Source organism: Jaculus jaculus, chromosome 3, assembly GCF_020740685.1.
Source record: "Jaculus jaculus isolate mJacJac1 chromosome 3, mJacJac1.mat.Y.cur, whole genome shotgun sequence".
Classification (NCBI taxonomy): domain Eukaryota; kingdom Metazoa; phylum Chordata; class Mammalia; order Rodentia; family Dipodidae; genus Jaculus; species Jaculus jaculus.
This window is the reverse complement of record NC_059104.1, coordinates 129,192,489-129,212,264: the sequence shown is the minus strand read 5'-3', so window position 1 is coordinate 129,212,264 and position 19,776 is coordinate 129,192,489. Positions and strand designations below refer to the sequence as shown.

Genomic DNA, 19,776 nt, shown 5'->3' with positions numbered 1-19,776 from the left:
AAATGTAGAAGTCATTTTCTTGTCTTATACAGCATTTACATTGTATTAGGTGTTAGAAGTTCTCTAGAGATGATTAAAAGTGCCTTAATGGACTTGCGGGTTATATGAAACTATATTACTTTCTGTAGGAGATTTATGCACCTGAGATTTTGATGCCCATAGGTGATCCTGGGAACCAGTTACCCAGGAACACTGATAGACACCTGCACTGTGTTTACAGCTGATCTATCACCTAACTCTTATCAATTCAGAAGCCCCAGCCGTACACATAGTAAGTACCCAATAAATAAGTGATCAAATAAATGATTCAATGAATAAGTGCTCAACATCCCAATTCATAGGAAAACATGAGACAAATTGTTCCCTACAGTCTTTATGAAGTTCAAACATGCTGTGAGTCAAACTTGACCAGATGTTGGAAAGATGCTGTAATACTATATCCAGAAGCAACACATTTTTTAAAAATTAACTTATATGTTGGACTTTTGGAACATTCACAATGGACACAGTAACAAGGAAAAACAAGAGCTGCATGTCCATGTGAGTCAAGATGACCACCTCTCACCTTCAGGTTCCAACAGGGCTTCAGCACAGGTGTCTTCACATGGCATCATCAGAATTGGGAGTAGTGAGCAGAACGTGCCTCCCAGGATGAGGTGGTGGTCATAGCCAGGAAGCAGGCAATGATTCATTTTGCCTCTCTGTACCAGACTTCCCCAAAATACACTTGTGTAGACCCAGTCAGAGATGATTTTTGCACACTGCTTCATACATAGAGTGAGCTTCTGCTCTAGTGTGTACCATTGGCCTAGCAGAGGGTGAGTATCAGTTTACATCCTTCACTGTCATCAGACAAAGCCCAGAGGAAGGCTGAGACAGCTTGTGATATGAGAGGCAAGAGGCCAGTGAGGGTTATCTGGTTCTATGAGACAGCCCGGTTGGTCTTTACCTGCATGCCCTCCTGGCCTGAGATCCCCACACCTACGTCGGCCACCTGGATCATGCTGACATCATTGGCTCCATCACCTGAAAACAACCCAGACAGGAAGAATCATAGGATTTGAGATTTGCACAAGCAAATGAATTTGCTGGACTTCTTGGGGTCCCCACTGGAGTGGATTCTGTGAAAGAGTCATGAAGAAGACTGGGGCAAAATTGTAATAGCACCTCACTGGGAGAAATGAGGGAAACAGTCAGAAAAAACCATGGCATGACGTCTGCAATAGCCAGCCACATCAAGAGATGTCCCAGAAAGCAGGCTAGTGCTGAGTCACTGTTTTATTCAGCTGGCTCTATTGTCAATTTCTACACAGAAAAAGCCCTTAATGTGATGTCTGGCACAATGACTGATGCCATTGTCATCTTCATCATTATTATGGTTACTCAAATACTCCAGCCAGGGAGTCAGGGCTGCTTCATTCATTCTCACCTTAGCAGTTTTCTATACTAAACCAAACAAGTTCCATTCTGTCCGTCTCTTTGTGCACACCGATTAGTCAACAGTGATCTACTTACATGTATCTTTGGGTCCTGTGGGGGTGTAATAAAGGGGACTTACATTAATTCTGTCAAGTTTCTGACTGGTAAATTTTCAGGAGCACAAGGACAAGTCAGGGACCTTGACATCTTCTGGAAGAGGCAGGCACAGTCCTAGTCATTAGAGTTGTAACAATGGCAACACTTGGAACTGGGCAGTAGAATCACCCAATTACAGCATGGATCCCAAGCTGCACAAGTGACAAAAGGTGCAGCTATACAAAACATCAGAGTGACAAACGTCTTTATAGGCTGTCTCTTTCATTTTGGTCTTTTGTTTTTCCAATGTTGGAGATCAAACCCAAGGCATTGTACATACTCTACTGTTGACCTATATCTTCAGCCCTCTCTTTACTTCTTATTTCCAAACAAGGTTTCCCATTTTCCTCAGTGGGTACCACAGCTCTTGGAATGTATATGCCATGTGTGTGCATGGAATCCCTCCCTTGACTCCAGCAAGGATGCATGCCTAATACTGGCCTTCTCCTAGCAGAGGAGGTGCCCAAGGTGGTAAAGTGGCAACACTCATCTCAGCAAGGAATGACTATCACAGACTTCTTGCCAAAGAAGACTACATTTGTTGGTGACTGATTGGTGAGGACATTTATCTCAACACCAACACTTTAAAAAAATATTTTATTTACTTATTAATTTGACAGAGAGAGGGGGTGAGGGGGAGAGAAAGAGAGAGAGAGAGAGAGAGGGAGAGAGAGAGAGAGAAAGAGGGAGAGAGGGGGAACGCACACGCGCACACAAGCAAGCCAGGGCCTCCAGCCACTGCAAATGAACTCCAGATGCATGCACCCCCTTGTGTATCTGGCTAATGTGGGTCCTGGGGAATTGAGCCTGGGTCATTTGGCTTTGCAGGCAAATGCCTTAACCATTAAACCATCTCTCCAGCACCCCACAACACTTTTCATTTGTTAATTTGTCCTTATTTTATTTGTGAGGAGAGAAAGGTTGACACTGAACATGCAGAATCTTTACTATAGTCAGGCTGTTTGAGACAGGCAGGTCCCCAATATCCTCTCTCCCAAGGATTGGTATATGCTCCATCTTGTCTTCTTAAATTAGGCACTGTTGCTTGTCTCATAACATTACTTGTATCTGTACTCTATCTTATGTCTTTCCAGTGTAAGTTTTATATCTGAAAAATGTCACCTACTTTATCACACTGGGCATATTGTCATCATGGTGGAACATGGAGGAGGATCAGAGATTCAGGTTGCATTGAGAAGAAGTGAGATAAATAAGACAGCTGCAAGGTCAGGCCTTGCCTGTGGACTGAATACTTGCCTATGGCTAGGGTCATGGCCTTGAGTTTGCTTCTGACCAGCTTTACCACCATGCTCTTCTGCAAAGGGGTGGAGCGACAGCAGAGGACTGAGTGGCACTGCTTGGCAAGGAAGAGAAACTTGTCCTCCAGGCTTTTCTCGAGGGCATAGGCCAGACTTCTCCCGTCAATCACGAGGCTCAGGCTGGGGTTGGAGATGCTGCATGTGGAAGGTGGATTCTGAGGACAGAACTGCACACTCACATTGTTTTCTATATTCTCAAGGGTGCTGTGGGGGGCTTTGGACTTCACATAGTGTAGGCACTGGTCCAGCAGGGCTGCACACGCCTCCTACAACAGACACAGGAAGATAGTAAAGTTCCTTAGGGATCACAGCCCCAACTCTGGTCACCTGCCTTAACATCCCCTGAGCTAATGTCCACTGAGGTCACTGGGCTGTGGTATCTGGTTCCTAAGCAGGTTGCCCTCCAGAAATTGAAGTTCAGTTGCAGAAGATGACTTCCTGCTCAGGAGAGAAAGATCTAGGTTTCCACCTAATTGCACTTTATCACCCATGTCAGCAACACAGAAACTGTAGCAGCACATTCCCTGGAGGCTCTGATGCGCTACTGCCACATTGCGCCTGGCTAGTCTGAAGGCACAACTTGTGTGTTCTCCACGCTTTCTATGAAGCCTTGCTCATCTCCTATTGCAGCTCTAACAGTGGGGCACAAAGCTTTTGTTGGATTAGCCCCTAAAGGAATGCAAGACTTAGTGCTCTCCCTAAACTCTCCATTTCCACCAAGGAAAGAAAGAAAGAGTAATTACTGAGGCTTTTAATTGACCATGCCCTTCCTAAACTGATTCTGAATTCCAGAGAGAGAAGGAAACCATACTGGGGCACCACACTAGCAATCAGGGATAGGAGCCAGAAGCCAAAGAGGGACACTTTTACCTGGGAACAAATATGCCTCAGAGAAGTATTGGGGGCTCAGACCCACCCCTAGAAGGTGAACCCAGTGCCTTAGAGCCCAGTTCCCTACAACACACTTAAAGATACAGCTGTATTCGGCTAATGCTCTTTTAAGATCTTTGTATTCAGAAAACTAATTGTAAAATGGTACAAACACCGATGGCATGTTGATATATCATGATAAAGGCACTTGGTGGGCATCACAAAATCCATAACCCCACCTTAGTCATATGAAAAACATTAGAGGAATCCCAAGATTGGGACATTCTCATCTGCGGTCTTCAGTACTGACAAGGTAGCCAGCCAGCCAGGTGCAGTGGCACACCCATTTAATCCCAACAGCCGGGAGGCAGAGGCAGGAGGATTGTCATGAGTTCGAGGCCAGCCTGAAATTACAGAGTAAGTTCCAGATCAGCCTGGGCTAGAGTGAGACCCTGCCTCAAAAAAAAAAAAAAAAAAAAAAAGGAACTGCCAAGGTCATCCTGACCAAGAAATATGAAAAACTGTCACAGCCAAGAGCAATCAAAACAGCGGTGGCAAATAATGTGAGATACTGAAACTGAAAAGGCCTGGGAGGGGAAAAAAAAAAGTATGGCATCTGAATGAGCATGAGAAAGTAATACTATCTTTTTTTTTTAAAGTATATTTATTTATTTGCAATCAGAGAAAGAGAGAGAGAGAGAGAGAGAGAGAGAGGGAGAGAAGAGAGAGAGAATGGGTGTGCAAAGTCCTCTGGCTACTGCAAATGAACTCCAGATGCATGAGCCACTTTAGGCATCTGGTTTTATGTGGGTACTGAGGAATCAAGCCTGGGTTACTAGGCCTTGCAGGCAATCACCTTAACTGCTGAGCCATCTCTCCAGCCCAATATTGTCTTAATATTGGCTTGGAGTATAAGAAATGTAGTATCATCATATAAGAAGCTAACTGAGAACTGGCGTGATATAGGAACACCTTATACCATCTTTCCAATTTTGTCTATGTATCTAAAACCATACTACATATGAAGTTATCTTTAAAAAAGAAGTTGCTATTTGGGCTTAGTAGCAGAAAAACAGTAACAAAAAGTAGTCAGTAAATTCAAACCCATGTCCACATACATCATGATCAAACTGCTTCAAACAAAAGGGAAAGAAAAAAATTCCAACACCACCATAAACAGCTTGTTACTTATAGGGCTTAATTCAATGATTGCATATTTCTCATTAGAGACTATGTGGAAGAAAGTGGAATGTTTTATAGTGTTCAAAGAAAAATAATTCCATTTTAATCTTCTATGTCCACTGAAAATACCATGCTAAAAGGTAGGTAAAAGAAAGACATTCTCTGAAGAAAGAAAGGAACAGAATTTGTTGTCAGTAGACCTGTTCAAAAGGAACCATAAAAGGAAGTTCTTCAGATATGAGGGGAATCATGACACAAGTAAACTTGGGAAGCCTTATGTTCACTGACCCCTAGCACACAAGAACTGAGCCACCCTATTTACTACCTGGCGTTATTGACTACAGAAGACAGCCAATAGCGGCATAATGTACTCTTCCCATGCACACTCCCCAAGACAGGCCACACCTTGCCACCTTCAACTGACTTTAATGCATGTTATCTAACTACCATAAAATCCAACTAGAAATCAATAACAGAAAGAGGCCAGGATAACCTCTGAATACTTGGAAGCGAAACAACACATTTCTAAATATTTTGAAGGTCAAAAAGGAACATTAAAAAATAATTACAGAACTACCTTGAGCTCTATGTTGATATAAATACACTTCAAAATTATGAGTTGATGATAAATACTGCTTTGAGGAACAATTTTAGCATGCCTTGCTATTGTTAGAAAAATGTTCTCAAATCAGCATATACATGTGTTACATTCTGAGAAAGAAGAATAGGAAATAAAAGCTGAATAAGGAAAAGGAGAAAAAGAATGAGAATTGTAATGAAACTGAAAAGTACATGAAACAATTAGAAAAAAATGATGAAACCAAAACATTCTTCTTTGAAAAGGTCCATGTGACTCTATCAAATCTAACAAACAGAACAGACAAAAGTTACTCATATAAATAAAACTCCACAAATATTAAAAGACAACAAGGAAATACTAAGAATATAGGGATCATATCCTGGCCCGGACAGCACATGGTCTGCGTGTGGGACTCAGAAGGAAAGTAAGGTCTAAGTGTGAGTCACAGAGAGATTGCAAGGATCTTAAGCATTGCAGGAAGGCTGGGGCAGAGAGGGTTCACATGAGGAGAGACTCTGCCAACAACATGTGAGCAAGCCCAAAGAGGTAAGAGTAGATAGAGCTCATGAAGATTAAAGCTTGGATCCAATCAGTGCAGGAGGTAGACACTTAGATGCTACTGATGATGCTGAGGAAGTCAGTGTTAAATGGGTCACTACCCTGGCTCCACAGATAAAAGCCTTTTGTGACATGTGTAGTATGTCAGGAAAGAGAAGGTGATTATTATAATATTAAAGGTCAGCTGTACATTCCTCTGGTTCTAAGAAATTCCAGAAAATCCCACATCTTCCAAGGCTGCTCTAACCTAGCCACTCAGTGCACAGGCTCCAGGTGGAGTGGGCCATTCTTCATGGCAGCTGCCAGAGATGGAAGCCAAAGTAGGCCTTCACACAGAGCCCTACATGGGGGCCATAGGAGGAGAGGCCACCTAAGGCAGGTCAGAGCCCCTCTGAAATTCACTTACCTGAGACTCAGCATTCAGGGTGATCACCTCTTCCCCATGGTCCAGCAGCTTGCAGGCGTATGCAATGTTAATGGCTGTTTCTTGTTTGTCCCCTGTGAGAACCCAAATCTGCAGGCCTGCTTGCCGCAGTTTAGCGATGGTCTCGGGAACTCCATCCTGAAGGCGATCTTCAATACCAGTGGCACCTGGTTAAATGTATGACAGTGTGATTAAGCTCCTCTCTTCATATGGCCCAGTGCACCATGGGGTGAGAATGCCATGTGCCAAGTACAAAGACAGATGTGGCACTCACACTAACTGGGACCAGCCTGGGGTGCACCTCCCAGATCTGACACTAGATGGCAGGAAGGCTCACTTGGAAGCCCGCTGATTGATGACTCACCCCTTCAGACTGGGGTGGACACTGTGAACGTGGTTGACATGACTCAGTCAGCTTGTGTAGGAGGAACAAGTGAGAGTCACAGAACATAATTATGTGTACTTACAGAAAAGTACCTTGAATTCTGACTAACGCTCAGCTAACTTTACGTATAACTCATAATCAAAGCTTGGAGGGAATGAATGACCATATTCTGAGAGATTAAGAGTCTTAGACTCATCCGTCCTATGGAAAGCTTCTATGCATGGAATTCAATGTTTGCTCTCAACAATGTTAATCATTCACTATGAAAACAGATGGGCGCCTTCCTTTTTAAAAGCAACACTATCCCAAATGCCTCTTCCACAACATTCAAGAGGCAGGCTTCTCCTTGCTTTATCTCATACTCCATATACTGAGCATCTCTAACCAGAAAAATCTGAAATCCATAATGCTCCAAGATCCCAAATTTTCTAAGTCCCAGTATAATGCCACAAGTGGAACATTCCTCACCTGACTTACCATGGCAGGTGGTAGTCAACCTCAAATGACCTTTACTCTGTGTAGCTGAGACATATATCATGTAAAACATAAGTGAATTTTTTGTTTAGACTTAGGTTCTAGCCAAGATATCTTGTTGTATGAATTTCCAAAAATCACAAAGGCTTAAAATCCAATACTTTTGGTCCTTAGACTTTTAGAAGACAGATACTCAAACTACATTCAGTATAAAGACATACATGGGTCTACCTCCATTTTCTCATTTGTTTGCAGCTTGGTAAAATGGGTTCTGTCTTCCCACTTCTAGGAGTGAGCAGCAGTCTGTCCTCCCAGGCTTAAGCCTTGGCTGAGGGCACCTCACCATTCCTGCTTTGCCACCTTGTAACACAACGTTCCTTGTGCTGGGACACTATAATGTGCATGCCTCTCAGACTCAGATTGGAGTCAAGCACTAACTCCCAAAGTGGCAGTGTTAGGAAGTGAGGTCTTTGGAATGTGAGGAGGCCATATGGTGGGGGCTCTAATGAGGCGCGTGTCCTGTAAGAAGGGGCACCAAAAACAATGGACTCTGTCTACTGTGTGAGGACTCAGCAAGGAGGCACCCATCACCAGACACTGGATTGGCTGGTATCTTGATTTTGCATGCAGCGCCTTGAATTATGAGACACAGATGTATGTTGCACAAGCCACCCAGCCTATGGTACCTTCACCAACAGCCCACTCAAACTAAGACACAGAATGGAGACAAATGCAGGCATGAGGAGCTAGAGATGGAATGCAGGTCTACAATACATAAGATGCACACATTTCTCAAGCACATCTTTGGATGCACTTTCACAAATCACATGCCTGGGCAACCAGCCCCAAGCCCAGAAGGCAAAGATCACCAGCCCCCTGCCCAGTACCCTCTTAAGAGGCATATGGTTGGTCTTCCTTCTTTTGCTCATGACAGCCTTTTCAGGAAGTCAGGCCATATTCCAACGTGGGGAATGTATGGGAAGGCTAAGTGGAAACTTACAGGAGCGTTCAGAGAGGAGGCATTCCTCTAAAGCCACCCTGTACTCAGAAACTTAAGACCCCAGAATCCCCGAAGGAAGGCGAATAGGCAGGGTGAGGCTTCAGACTGCTTAGGAATAAGGCTGTGCACTGCACTCTGTACTTTCTGTGTATATAACCCCCAACGACCCCAGTGCCAGTAGGGAAACTGGTTTGGGCCCTTTTCCCTTCCCATAGCTCTACAGGGGGTATGATGGGGGAAAGAGGGACTGTGTGTGACTTGGCTATCTGGCTCATGCTGAGAGTCACATCTGTGACATGGTTCTTGATATTTGGAGAAAGAGGAAGGGACAATTGCACCTGACTGTAAACACCAACCCCCTCATACTTAGTAAAAATGAATGTGGTATAATGATAGTAATAGCTAACCTTGGTGGATTCCTGTTAGTTAGGATAATGCTTCTACAGGCTTGGCCTTTAATGTGTTGCGGTTTACATCTTCAATGTTCCCTAAAGGTGCAAGTGCTAAAGGCTTGGTCCCTAGCCTGTGCTTATGGAGGGGTGAACTTGAAGGAGGTGAGGCCTAGCAGTAGGAAGTAGGTCACTGAGGAAGTACCCTTGAAGGGGATATTGGATGTGGCCCTTTTCTGTTTCTGTCCCATGTCCTGGGCACTATGAAGGCAGCAGAATTCTGTCATGTGTCCCACCATAGGCTCAAAGCAACATGTCAATCAGATATGAATTGTAATTTTTTTTAATTTATTTTATTTTATTTATTTATTTGAGAGCGACAGACACAGAGAGAAAGACAGATAGAGGAAGAGAGAGAGAATGGGTGCGCCAGGGCTTCCAGCCTCTGCAAACGAACTCCAGACGCGTGCACCCCCTTGTGCATCTGGCTAACGTGGGACCTGGGGAACCGAGCCTCGAACCGGGGTCCTTATGCTTCACAGGCAAGCGCTTAACCGCTAAGCCATCTCTCCAGCCCTGAATTGTAATTTTTGAAACCAGGAGCCAAAATAAATCTGTGCTATTTTGTTTCAGTGACAGAAAAGGGACAAAAATGTTACTCAACCAGTTCTTCCACTGATGGCAAGTTCTCCTAGAAAGAACCTCGTCACCCAACTTTGTATTCTAGCCACTCAGCTAGTGTCCCTTGAAACATCAACCAAGCAAGAAAGCAGCAAATGCCTCTCACGTGAGCTGCACACTGCAGGGGCTATGCTGATTTCTGAGAGAACCTGACACCTGAAAATGTTGTTCAGGAGCCAAGAGCCCTCTTTGGTGACACCACTGCCCTCAGCTCTATTAACTTAGAAATAGTTATGGAAAGTACACCCACTTATCATGAAATATAGCTGAGGAAAATGAGTAAAATGCTTTAAACATGATTTGAAGCAAAGTATCTTTCTTCAGCATCCCAAGGTGGCTCGTTTGTAATATAATTTATGTGACTTTAGCTAAATGCCATTTTCTTTATGCTCTGACCCCTGGGAGGACCTGGCGTTCCCGAACGTCATGACATGGGTAGCTAGAAGAGCTCATAGCTGAGCTAGTGCCATCGTGCACCATCGAGGGGAGAGGTGTCACCAATGGGAGGTTTCAGATGACATTTAGAGAAACTAGCAAGAAGGCTCAAAAAAATGAGCAGAGTGCTAGCCTTTGCGTTTAGGTTCTTCCCTAGGAAAAAGTTTCAAGAACCCAGTGCAAGCAGTGATTTGCTGTCAGTATGTTGTCATTCTGAGAGGCTGTTTCAGCTGAACACTGAATAAAAAGGCTTCCAAAGGGAGATTTGGCTTGGGAAATATATGAATATGATATGAAAAATAAGATGTGAATTTCTTATTTCACTCATCAGTGAAGGTAAGGAGTCAAAACACAACACTGACTTGTTGCCCGTGGACCCTGCTGTGTTAGGTGGCTCTTACATTTTTCTGGCAAGGCCTCATCATCATTTGACACAAATATACCAGGTGGTAGGAGACAGAAAGTAGGTAGCAAGTGGCTTGCAGTACCAAAGCTAACCTGTTGCATTTCTGTGGTATAAGCACTCAAATGCTGGTGATTTCAGTCTGCCAACACAGCATCAAAAGGCCATATGATGTGCATGGCTTTGTGTAAAATGGCAAAAGATGAAGGGAGGGGAATTTACCCCAAGTTCAGTTGCAGCCTAGGGTATGCTAGGGCTGTTCTCACTTAGGATATGTTAACAGAGATATAGTACACATGACCAGGAAGAAATGGATACCTAGATGTTAGAGAAAGGGTCCTGAGAAGATAGAAGACCAGCCATCTCAGGTGTGGATGCAATAGGAAGACATACTTATCACTGCACACTGGCTGAGTGGGCTGGGTGCTCCGCCCATGCCCAAAGCACACTTAGTGCTTTATATCATCCCTTCCTTCCACATTCACAACAGCTGTCCAGTCAGAATTACAGTGCCCCACATAGTAGGTAAGAAAACTGGGATGTAAAAAACATTGAGCCTCTACCCCAAGCTTGTGTGGCAGAGCCAGGATGGGACAACCAAGCCTGGGTTCTCAGACATGACTGAATGGCAGAGAAGGGACAGCTAAGGTCCATCATGACATGGGAAAGGAAAGAGATTCCATCTGTACTGCTCCAGAGTGGGACCAACACCACTTGGAAGAGGTACCAAGAGGCAAACTTCACTTCATTTTAGACATTAGAACTGCCTAGGGAAAATCTGCCGCAGCACCCATGGCCATGGCAGTAGAGTGCCTGGAATTGAAGAGAGGCTAGACAGGTGGCCCAGGAGAGGCAGTGGTACTCCCCTCCCTCTTTATCTCCCAGACTGTAACTAAAGAATATTCCAGGGAAGACTTCCTTTTCTGGTATGTCTGTATGCATGCATGCATAGATCAGTATGTACGTCTGTCCATCCATCCATCCATCCATCCATCCATCCATCCATCCATCCATCCATCCGTCCATCTATCTGAGACAGAGTTCTGCTATGCTCATATATAATACAGGCTGGCTTTAAACTTACCATTTGCTAAGGGATGGCTTAGTAGTTAAGCCACTTGCCTGCAAAGCCAAAGGACCCAGGTTTGATTCCCCAGGAGCCATGTAAGCCAGATGCACAGGGTGGCAAAATGTGACTAGAGTTCCTTTGCAGTGGCTAGAGATTGTGGTGTGCCCATTCTCTTTCTATCTCTCTCTCTCTCTCAAATTAAAAAAAAACAAAAATAAAAGATGGGCTGGAGAGATGGCTTAGCAGTTAAGCGCTTGCCTGTGAAGCCCAAGGACCCTGGTTCGAGGCTCAGTTCCCCAGGTCCCACGTTAGCCAGATGCACAAGGGGGCGCACATGTCTGGAGTTCATTTGCAATGGTTGGAAGCCCTGGCACACCCATTCTCTCTCTCTCTCCCTCTATCTGTCTTTCTCTCTGTGTCTGTCGCTCTCAAATAAATAAATAAATAAATGGACAAAAAATAAATAAAAGAGAAAAATAAAACTTACCATCTGCTGCCTTAGCTTCCTAAGTGATGAAACTTTTATGTGTGTGCCACTATGCCTGGCTGTTTTTGGTTTTTGAAATCAGGGGTCTCATTATGTTGCCCAGGCTGGCCTTGAATGCCCAGGCTCAAGCAATACTTCTGAGTAGCTGCAATCACAGATATAAGCCATATCCACATTCTTCTAAGGAAGCCAGTTCTGATGGCAGTCCTAGTGGAGGATATTAAAACTCCATGGCACATAGGGCCACTTCTGGAGGGTTTCATTTAATTTATGACCATGGTACTGCTCACTATCCTCTGGCTCTGGTCTCAGGCTTTGTGAACAGGATCTGTTTTCCTGTCAGACCCTGGCAAAGTGTGTGTGTCCATTATGTCTAAGGCAAATTGTGCTATTGAATATTAATGCTATTATAGGAGATATGTATATATAGAAATGTAGATTTCTAACTGCTCAGACCAGAGAATAAGGATGAGTGAATCGAGCCTTTGTTTGTTAAATACATAAAAGATGAACTTTTGTGGGTTTTATCAGGCCCAGCAGGATCTGACCAGCATGTCCTGCATGGAGGGGAAGCACGGTATTGTTATAAGTTCCTCTGTGAGCACGTACACATCCACACAGTCCAAGGACTCAGCTGAATTTATTCACTAATTTAATGAACAGGATATATTAAATATTGAACTATTCTAAATATTAAATTAAATATTAAAATAGGTGCCAAAATAATAAATATCTTAATTTCTTACTAATAGCCACCAGAATTTATTAACTATAAATAGAAACAAAGAAGGAAATATAAACCTATTTTCTTTTCATCTAAAATGAATCTGAAATATTCATAAGATGCAAACAGAGCAGTTTCTGGGGCACAACTGTTTCTACTGCATTGCTGGGGCTGAAATTTTTTAGCCAGCAATTGTCAGATGGTTTGCTCCTCATCTCTATTTTTGGTGAAAAAGCATTTAGGGGAAGTAAGGTTGTAGCCATCCTGGGGTTTCTAGTACACATGTGCCATGCAGAAACAGCCTGGAGAAAATGCTCAATCAAGGACCTTCCAACCTTGGGACAAGCTAGCACAAGCCAGGCGGTTCCTTAGCCACGTAAAGCCCAGGGTGTACAAAAGAGCTGTAGTACGGCCAGCTCCCTACCCTCTCCAGGACCCCTCGGTGCTGCTCCATGCAGCAGGCAGATGGCTGGAGGAGTAATTACCAAGAAGATGCAGATTTGTCTCCAGGCGGAGAGCAGACTGGAAGAGGAGCTCCTCTCGGTTATCCACAGATGACTCTGCTTCTAAGTGGCGTTGCAACCAACAGGCATACTCTTCTTTGCTCAGAACCTATGAAGACACACTGTGAAGTGCTGTGCTGGGCGAGGCACATGGTGGGAGTGGCCATCAGTGTGTGCCCTTACGGAGGCAGTCCCACTCACCCTCTTGGCGATGCACAGGGTTCGCAGGCCTTCCACTGCATACAGATTGAGGTAATTCTGTGTTTTGCTTCGGATCTTTTTTTGATGCTTTCCTCTGGCATCGTCTAGGTACAAGGTGGACAAAGATGAATAACAGCAGCTCATTTGGGGCTGGGGAGATGACTCAGTGGCTAAAGGTACTTGCTTTCAAAGCCTGATATCCCAGGCTTAATTTCCCAGTACAAACATAAAGCCAGATGCACAAAAGGGGCACATTCATCTGGAGTACATTTGTAAGGGCAGGGGTCCCTGGTATGTCTATTCTCTCTTCTCTCTTTCCCAGTTCTCTCACCCCCCTTCAAATAAAAAAGTTAAATTTAAAAATGAAGAACAGGGCTGGAGAGACAGCTTAGTGGTTAAAACACTTGCCTGCAAAGACAAAGGACTCAAGTTCAATTTCCCAGAACCCACGTAAGCCAGATGCACAAGGTGGTGCATGCATCTGGAGTTCCTTCACAGTGTCTGGAAGCCCCCTAGTGAGCCCATTCTATCTGCTTCTCTCTCTCCCTCTTAAATAAATAAATAAATAAAATTTAAAAAATGAACACTGACCTGATCACTCCATGCAAGTCAGATTGCTTAAAAAAAAAACTACATGTTTCATACAGGATTCAAAGTAAGCCAGGTGTTATTTATTTTTTTTAAAGGATTCTCAGCCAGGCATGGTGGCGCATGCCTTTAATTCCAGGACTCAGGAGGCTGAAGAATATTACCATGAAGTTGAAGCCAGCACGGGTATACAAAGTGACCCCCGCAAAAGGCAATCTTATCAAAACCCATTTTGGCACATTCTAAGATTTTTTATTGAAATGAGAAGTTCCCAAGAACATATAAAAAGTGACTTGACATGATATTGTCCACTCTACTAAAAGAGGGTATAAATTTTCCTGCTTATGAAAAGCTACAAATAAAAAAAAAAATTTAAGAAAGAAAATGTAGTTTCTCTTCTCAGGATGTCTTTCGTTGGTATTTCCAAGTTCTTTTTTTTTTTTTTTTTTAAGATATCCAAACACTGCAGAGAACATACTTTTACTATGCATGTGTATGTGCGCACATGTGCAGATAGTGGTAGCTGACTCGGTGACTCTCAGTCATAAGGCCCTGGGTCCCAGGAAGGTTTGTCTACTGTTCAAGTTCACTCAACGACAACTTGGACCTGGCCAGAAGTCTTCTGATCTCTTAGACCTGGATTCTCCATGAAGGTGACAAAACATCTAGGAGGCTGACAATTATTCTTGGGGTGGAAAAGCGTATTTCTTTTTTTAAAAAAATTTTTTAAAATTTATTTATTTGAGAGCGACAGACACAGAGAGAAAGACAGATAGAGGGAGAGAGAGAGAATGGGCACGCCAGGGCTTCCATCCTCTGCAAACGAACTCCAGATGTGTGCGCCCCCTTGTGCATCTGGCTAATGTGGGACCTGGGGAACCGAACCTCGAACCGGGGTCCTTAGGCTTCACAGGCAAGCGCTTAACTGCTAAGCCATCTCTCCAGCCCGAAAAGCGTATTTCTTAAGCAGTGCACTACAGAAGTAGATACACAGCATCCCTGTGGCATTCAAATGTCAGACAAGCAGGGCGTAGTGGTGCACACCTTTAATCTCAGCACTTGGAAGGCAGAGGTAGGAGGATCACCATGAGTTCGAGGCCACCCTGAGACTACATAGTTAATTCCAGGTGAACGTGAGCCCGAGTGAGACCCTACCTTGAAAAACCAAAAAAAGTCAGACAAATGGGCTACCACCTGGAGGCCACCAGGAGTGTTTGGATGCTGGCCACATTGAGGAAAGTCCTCAAACTTGGGAGTGCATCTAAATGCTGATGAAGTTGTGGGGAAAAAGGAGCCCTCATCCATTGCTGGTGGGAGCACAAACTTGTAGAGTCACTATGGAAATCAGTATGGAGACTCCTCAAAAAGCTAAAAATTACCATTAGATATTGCTATACCATTTTGGGACATATAGCCTAAACACTCTATTATTATTATTATTTTGAGGCAAGCCCAACAGACAGGTCTTTTTTTAAAAATGAGAGAGCCAAGTGAATTTCTATTTATTTTACATTTTGAAAATTGTAATTTCCCAATTAGTTTTTAATGTTATTAGGATAGAAAACTAAGGGATTCACTGTTCATACAATAAACATTCATTGGTATACTTGGTAGTAGCAGTCCATGCTAGACAGTGGGCTGAGATAAACTATTCTTGATCTTGGGTAAGGGCAGAAGAGATTGAGGGTTATGCCTTAGAGAATACACAAACTGATGATTCTAGCAAAGCACAGGCAAGGAAATCTTAAGGGGAAGGAGACAGAGAGAGGAGTGAGAAAGGGAACGAGCTTATGTTCCATGTCATAGCAGACATTGCACTGGGAGTTTACATGAGGACTTCCTATGAGGAGGGCAGTGTGCTTTCCTTTGTATAGGTACAATTCATATAGTGACTCAGCCTGTAAGTGTAGACCTATATGTGAGCAGAGAGTTCTGTGTGAAATGGAGCCTCTGCTTATACCTGACACCACATAACTTCCTACACCATGGCAGGCATGGTGATATTTCTCATATTTCTTGTGAGCAAATGCCTGACAAAAAGCTACTTAAAGGAGGAAAAGTTTCTTTTGGCTTATGGCTCAAATCTATCATAGTAAGCGAAGGCATGGTGGCAGGAAAATGAAGCAGTTGGTCACATTCTATCCACAGTCAAGGGGCACAGAATAATGCATGCCCATGCTTAGGTAGTTTTCTCTTGTTTACTCAGTCCAGAATCCCAGCCCATGGAATTGTGTCACCCACAGTTATGGTAGATCTTCCCATCTCAATTAATCTAATCTACAAACTCCCTCACAGACATGCCCAGAGATTTGTTTTTATTGTTGTTCTAAATCCCATTAATTTTATAGTCACAGTTAACTATCACAACTCCACTCTGTCAGCTTGACATCAAACATATGACTTTAAATTATAACACTCCACCCCTTGTCTCAATAGGATCATGGCCATCTCATAATACAGAATGCATTCATTGAACTTCAAAAGTTCCTGTAGATTTTATCAGTCCAAACACTGTTCACAAGTCCAAAGTCTCCTCTGAGACCCAAAGCAAATGCTTAACTGAGAGTCCCTATAAAATTAATAAACAAATTATACAAGTCTAATAGACACTGGCCCAGAGTCAAAAGTCCCCTTTCAAAAGGGAGGGATGGGGGCATAGCATGGAAATGTTAGACCATAACAAGACTGAAATTCGGCAAGGCAAACATCAAATCCTGCAGCTACATGTCCTCATCTGGGGTTTGTGACAGAATCATCTGGTCCACTAATGGCGTGGGGGAGCCTACCCTTCTAGCTCTGCTGCCTGGAAATTTCAAGACAGAATGGCATTTAGGTTGCGTCATGGTTACTGCTCACTGCTCTAATCCAAGTACACATCACCTCTCTCTGAGGTCACCTCTACTTCATGCCTGTAGCTTTCCTCAGCAGGTGCCCCATGCTCTTGTCATACACAAAACCCTGGGGTCTCCCTGGCAACTTAGAGTTCACCTTTACAACTTCACACAAAGACCTCTCAGGGACTGCATTCAGGGCCTCTGATTCTGGTCTGCCCTAAGCAGCTCTCTGGACTGTGCTGCTTTAAAACTCCATGTCCTGCAAAGTTTTGTATCTTTTATGCCTGCATATTAAGGACCATGTGGATGATACTGTCAAGTTCTGCTGTCAGCCCAGCCCTGATGGAGCCCAGTTGCATCTGCTTCTGTGTGCCTTCCAGGCTGCCTCTGGGGAAATATTTCTCTGGACAGTTGTTTTGAACAAGGAACCCCTTCAGTGGCATACTCTCAGGCTCTTGCCTTCAAATTACTTTGCATTTTCACAAGATGGGGCCTTTAATGGGTGGGGTTTGCCCTTAGGGCTCCTCGGGCTCTTGAAGGGGGCCAATCTCATTCATAGCTGCATTTGGACCTGTCTTGTCTATAACATTAGACTGTCCATACTCTATCTTTCCAAGCTGCACCTTTTTCATTTTCTGCTCTACTGCATACTCTCTCACTATACACTTGGATCACAGCAGTCAGTGAGCAGTAACAATGCCACAGCCTAAATTCTACTGTCTTGAGTGAGACTTCCTCTGACAAACAAATTAGGACATTACTTTTGAATTCACCCTCATCCAAATTGCAGGATATAAGCAGGATGGAGCCAATTTTTTTTGGCTAAAATATTACATGAACTGCTTCTAGTCTAGTTCTCAATAGTGTCTTTACTTCCTTTTGAAACTTGCTGAGTGGGGCCTCTACAGTCCACATTTATCTGCAGTTTGGTCTTCCAAGCACTCACTAGACTAGTCATTAAACTGTTTATAGCATTCTAGGACTTTTTCTTTTTTTTCTTTCTTTCTTGTTTTTTTTTCAGCTCAAAGTTCTAAACTCTTCCACATTCCTCTCACAAACCAGTTCCAAAGGCTTATAAACATTATGGTCAGGTTTATCACAGCAACAACTACACTTTGTGGTACAAAAGTTCTGTATTAAGTCGTTTCTCTCCTTGTGGTGAGCAGATAGTTGACAAGAAGCAACTTAAGGGAGGAAGTGTTTATTCTAGCATACAGGTGGGGGACATGGACCTTCAGAGCAGGGAAGGCTTGATGGCAGGAGCATGAGGCAGCCGGCCACACTCTGTCCATAGTCAGATGCAGACAGCTGTGCATACTGGGCCCCATCTTGCTTTCTTTATATTTAGTCTCGTACTACAACCCACACAATGGTGCCACCCATGGGTTAGGGTGGGTCCTCCTACCTCAGTAACCTAATCTAGAATCTCCTTCATAGACATGCCCAGCGATCTGTTTCCATGGTGAGTTTAATTCCTGTTAAGGTGTCTATAAAGATTTACAGCACAGCAGGCAAGACAAAAACATGGCTATGTGCTGCTAATAAAACATCTTCACCCTTGTCTACCCAGCCATGGCATCTGCCAGCCAACTTGTACCTATTTTGGTGAAGTCCTGTGAGTTCTCTGAAGGAAGAGGGTGGATGCAATACAGTTGTGCAATCCAACATGCCCTCCTCATTTCCTCCCCTGCACAGAGTTGGAGCAGCTTGGCTCAACTAGACATCCTGCTTCCCGAGTATAGCTCACCATCTACAACTGCCCTCACTGATGTTTCTGTGTTTTCTTAGTCTTAAGTTGCCTGGTGTTTACTTATAGCTTTCTCCTATGCAATTTGATTACAAACATGGATTTTCCAGAGGAAAGTGGAACTCAACACACACTGTGATTAATTTTCCCTAGCAATGTCATGTGTCATCTGACAATGTGAATTATGGAAAATCTTAGCTCTGCTCATTGCATCCACAGTTAACTCCATGTGGTAGGTCTACTCCTTCCTTGAGGCCCACAGTAGGAGATGGGCAGGCACCAGCAACCTGTGCTGGGCTGCAGGGCTGAGTGGAAGGGGCAGCAAGTCTCTCCCAGAAAAAGCATAGACTCCCTAGCCATGATATTGAGGTTGTTCTGAGTAGAGGAGGAGGATGTGGTCTTGTAAATGCCATCAAGTACTCTCCAGCCTTGCAGACACTGCACAAGAAAAGCCTCGGGCACACTTCAGAGGCGCTGGAAGCTAAGTTATCCCTGAGCCTCTGACCTGGCCCCTGCCTATCTGCTAGTGAATATCCTGACAGTGCTTTTTCACTATGGCATATCATGAGAAAAGGAGGGGTAAGACAACAAACATTTCCATAGTGCTAAAGTAATTAAGAGACATCTGTCTCTTGAGGTGTCCTTAGTGTGAGGAGGGGGAGTAAAAATTTTGAATGAAATGATGGTGTGATACTTTGGCTCTTGAATGTCCTCCAAAGGACATGCCCATGTGGTAAGGCTTGGCTTCCAGTATGATACTACTGAAAGAGGGTGAAGTCTTTAAGAGGAGGAACCTAGTGGAAGTCTTTAGGTCGCTGTGAATGTGCCCTCAAATGAGCTAAAAGGACCTGGATACCTCTCTTTTCCTTTTTGCTCCCTGACCATGAGTTAAGAAGTTGTTCAACTATGTTCCCACAATAACATGCTGCCTCGCCACAGTCATAAAAACAATAGAGCCATTATTAAATTTGGTGAATTGAAACCTCCAAAGTGTGAGCCAAAAGAAACCCTTTTTCTATAAGTTAAGCATCCCAGGTATTTCGTTACAGTTTTCTACTTGTTTAAAAATGTACAAGTGTGTCTTTTCTGTGGGCTGCTCTGTAGAGCCTGTTTCTTTGTACAGTTTGGCAGGGCTCCCTACCTGCCCTGTACATGGCACAGACCTTTCTTCTGTTGCCCTTGTCACCCCACCTGCATGTCACTGCAAGCCCAGTCCTTTTGCTTCAGGCACGTGTGTTAGAGGTTGGAGCCTGGTAGGCTACGAGGCGGTTTGGGGAGTAGAAAGCAATTGACTGGTTGGGATAACTGCTTGTCTTTGTTTTCACTCATGTGGATGTAGACAAGAATC

General features: G+C 43.8%; 1 protein-coding gene across 2 annotated transcripts in view; it reads right to left on the bottom strand.

Annotated features, from left to right (window-relative positions):
* Atp10a (ATPase phospholipid transporting 10A (putative)) overlaps positions 1-19,776 on the bottom strand; it is a 165,834-nt gene that overhangs the window by 12,766 nt on the left and 133,292 nt on the right. For both annotated transcript variants that reach the window (XM_045146152.1, XM_012949530.2), the window contains exons 11-15: positions 13,260-13,363; positions 13,041-13,167; positions 6,491-6,675; positions 2,833-3,160; positions 950-1,026 (exon numbers count right to left, since the gene is read on the bottom strand). In XM_045146152.1, coding sequence (XP_045002087.1) covers positions 950-1,026; positions 2,833-3,160; positions 6,491-6,675; positions 13,041-13,167; positions 13,260-13,363 — 821 coding nt within the window. The remainder of the gene's footprint in view (positions 1-949; positions 1,027-2,832; positions 3,161-6,490; positions 6,676-13,040; positions 13,168-13,259; positions 13,364-19,776) is intronic.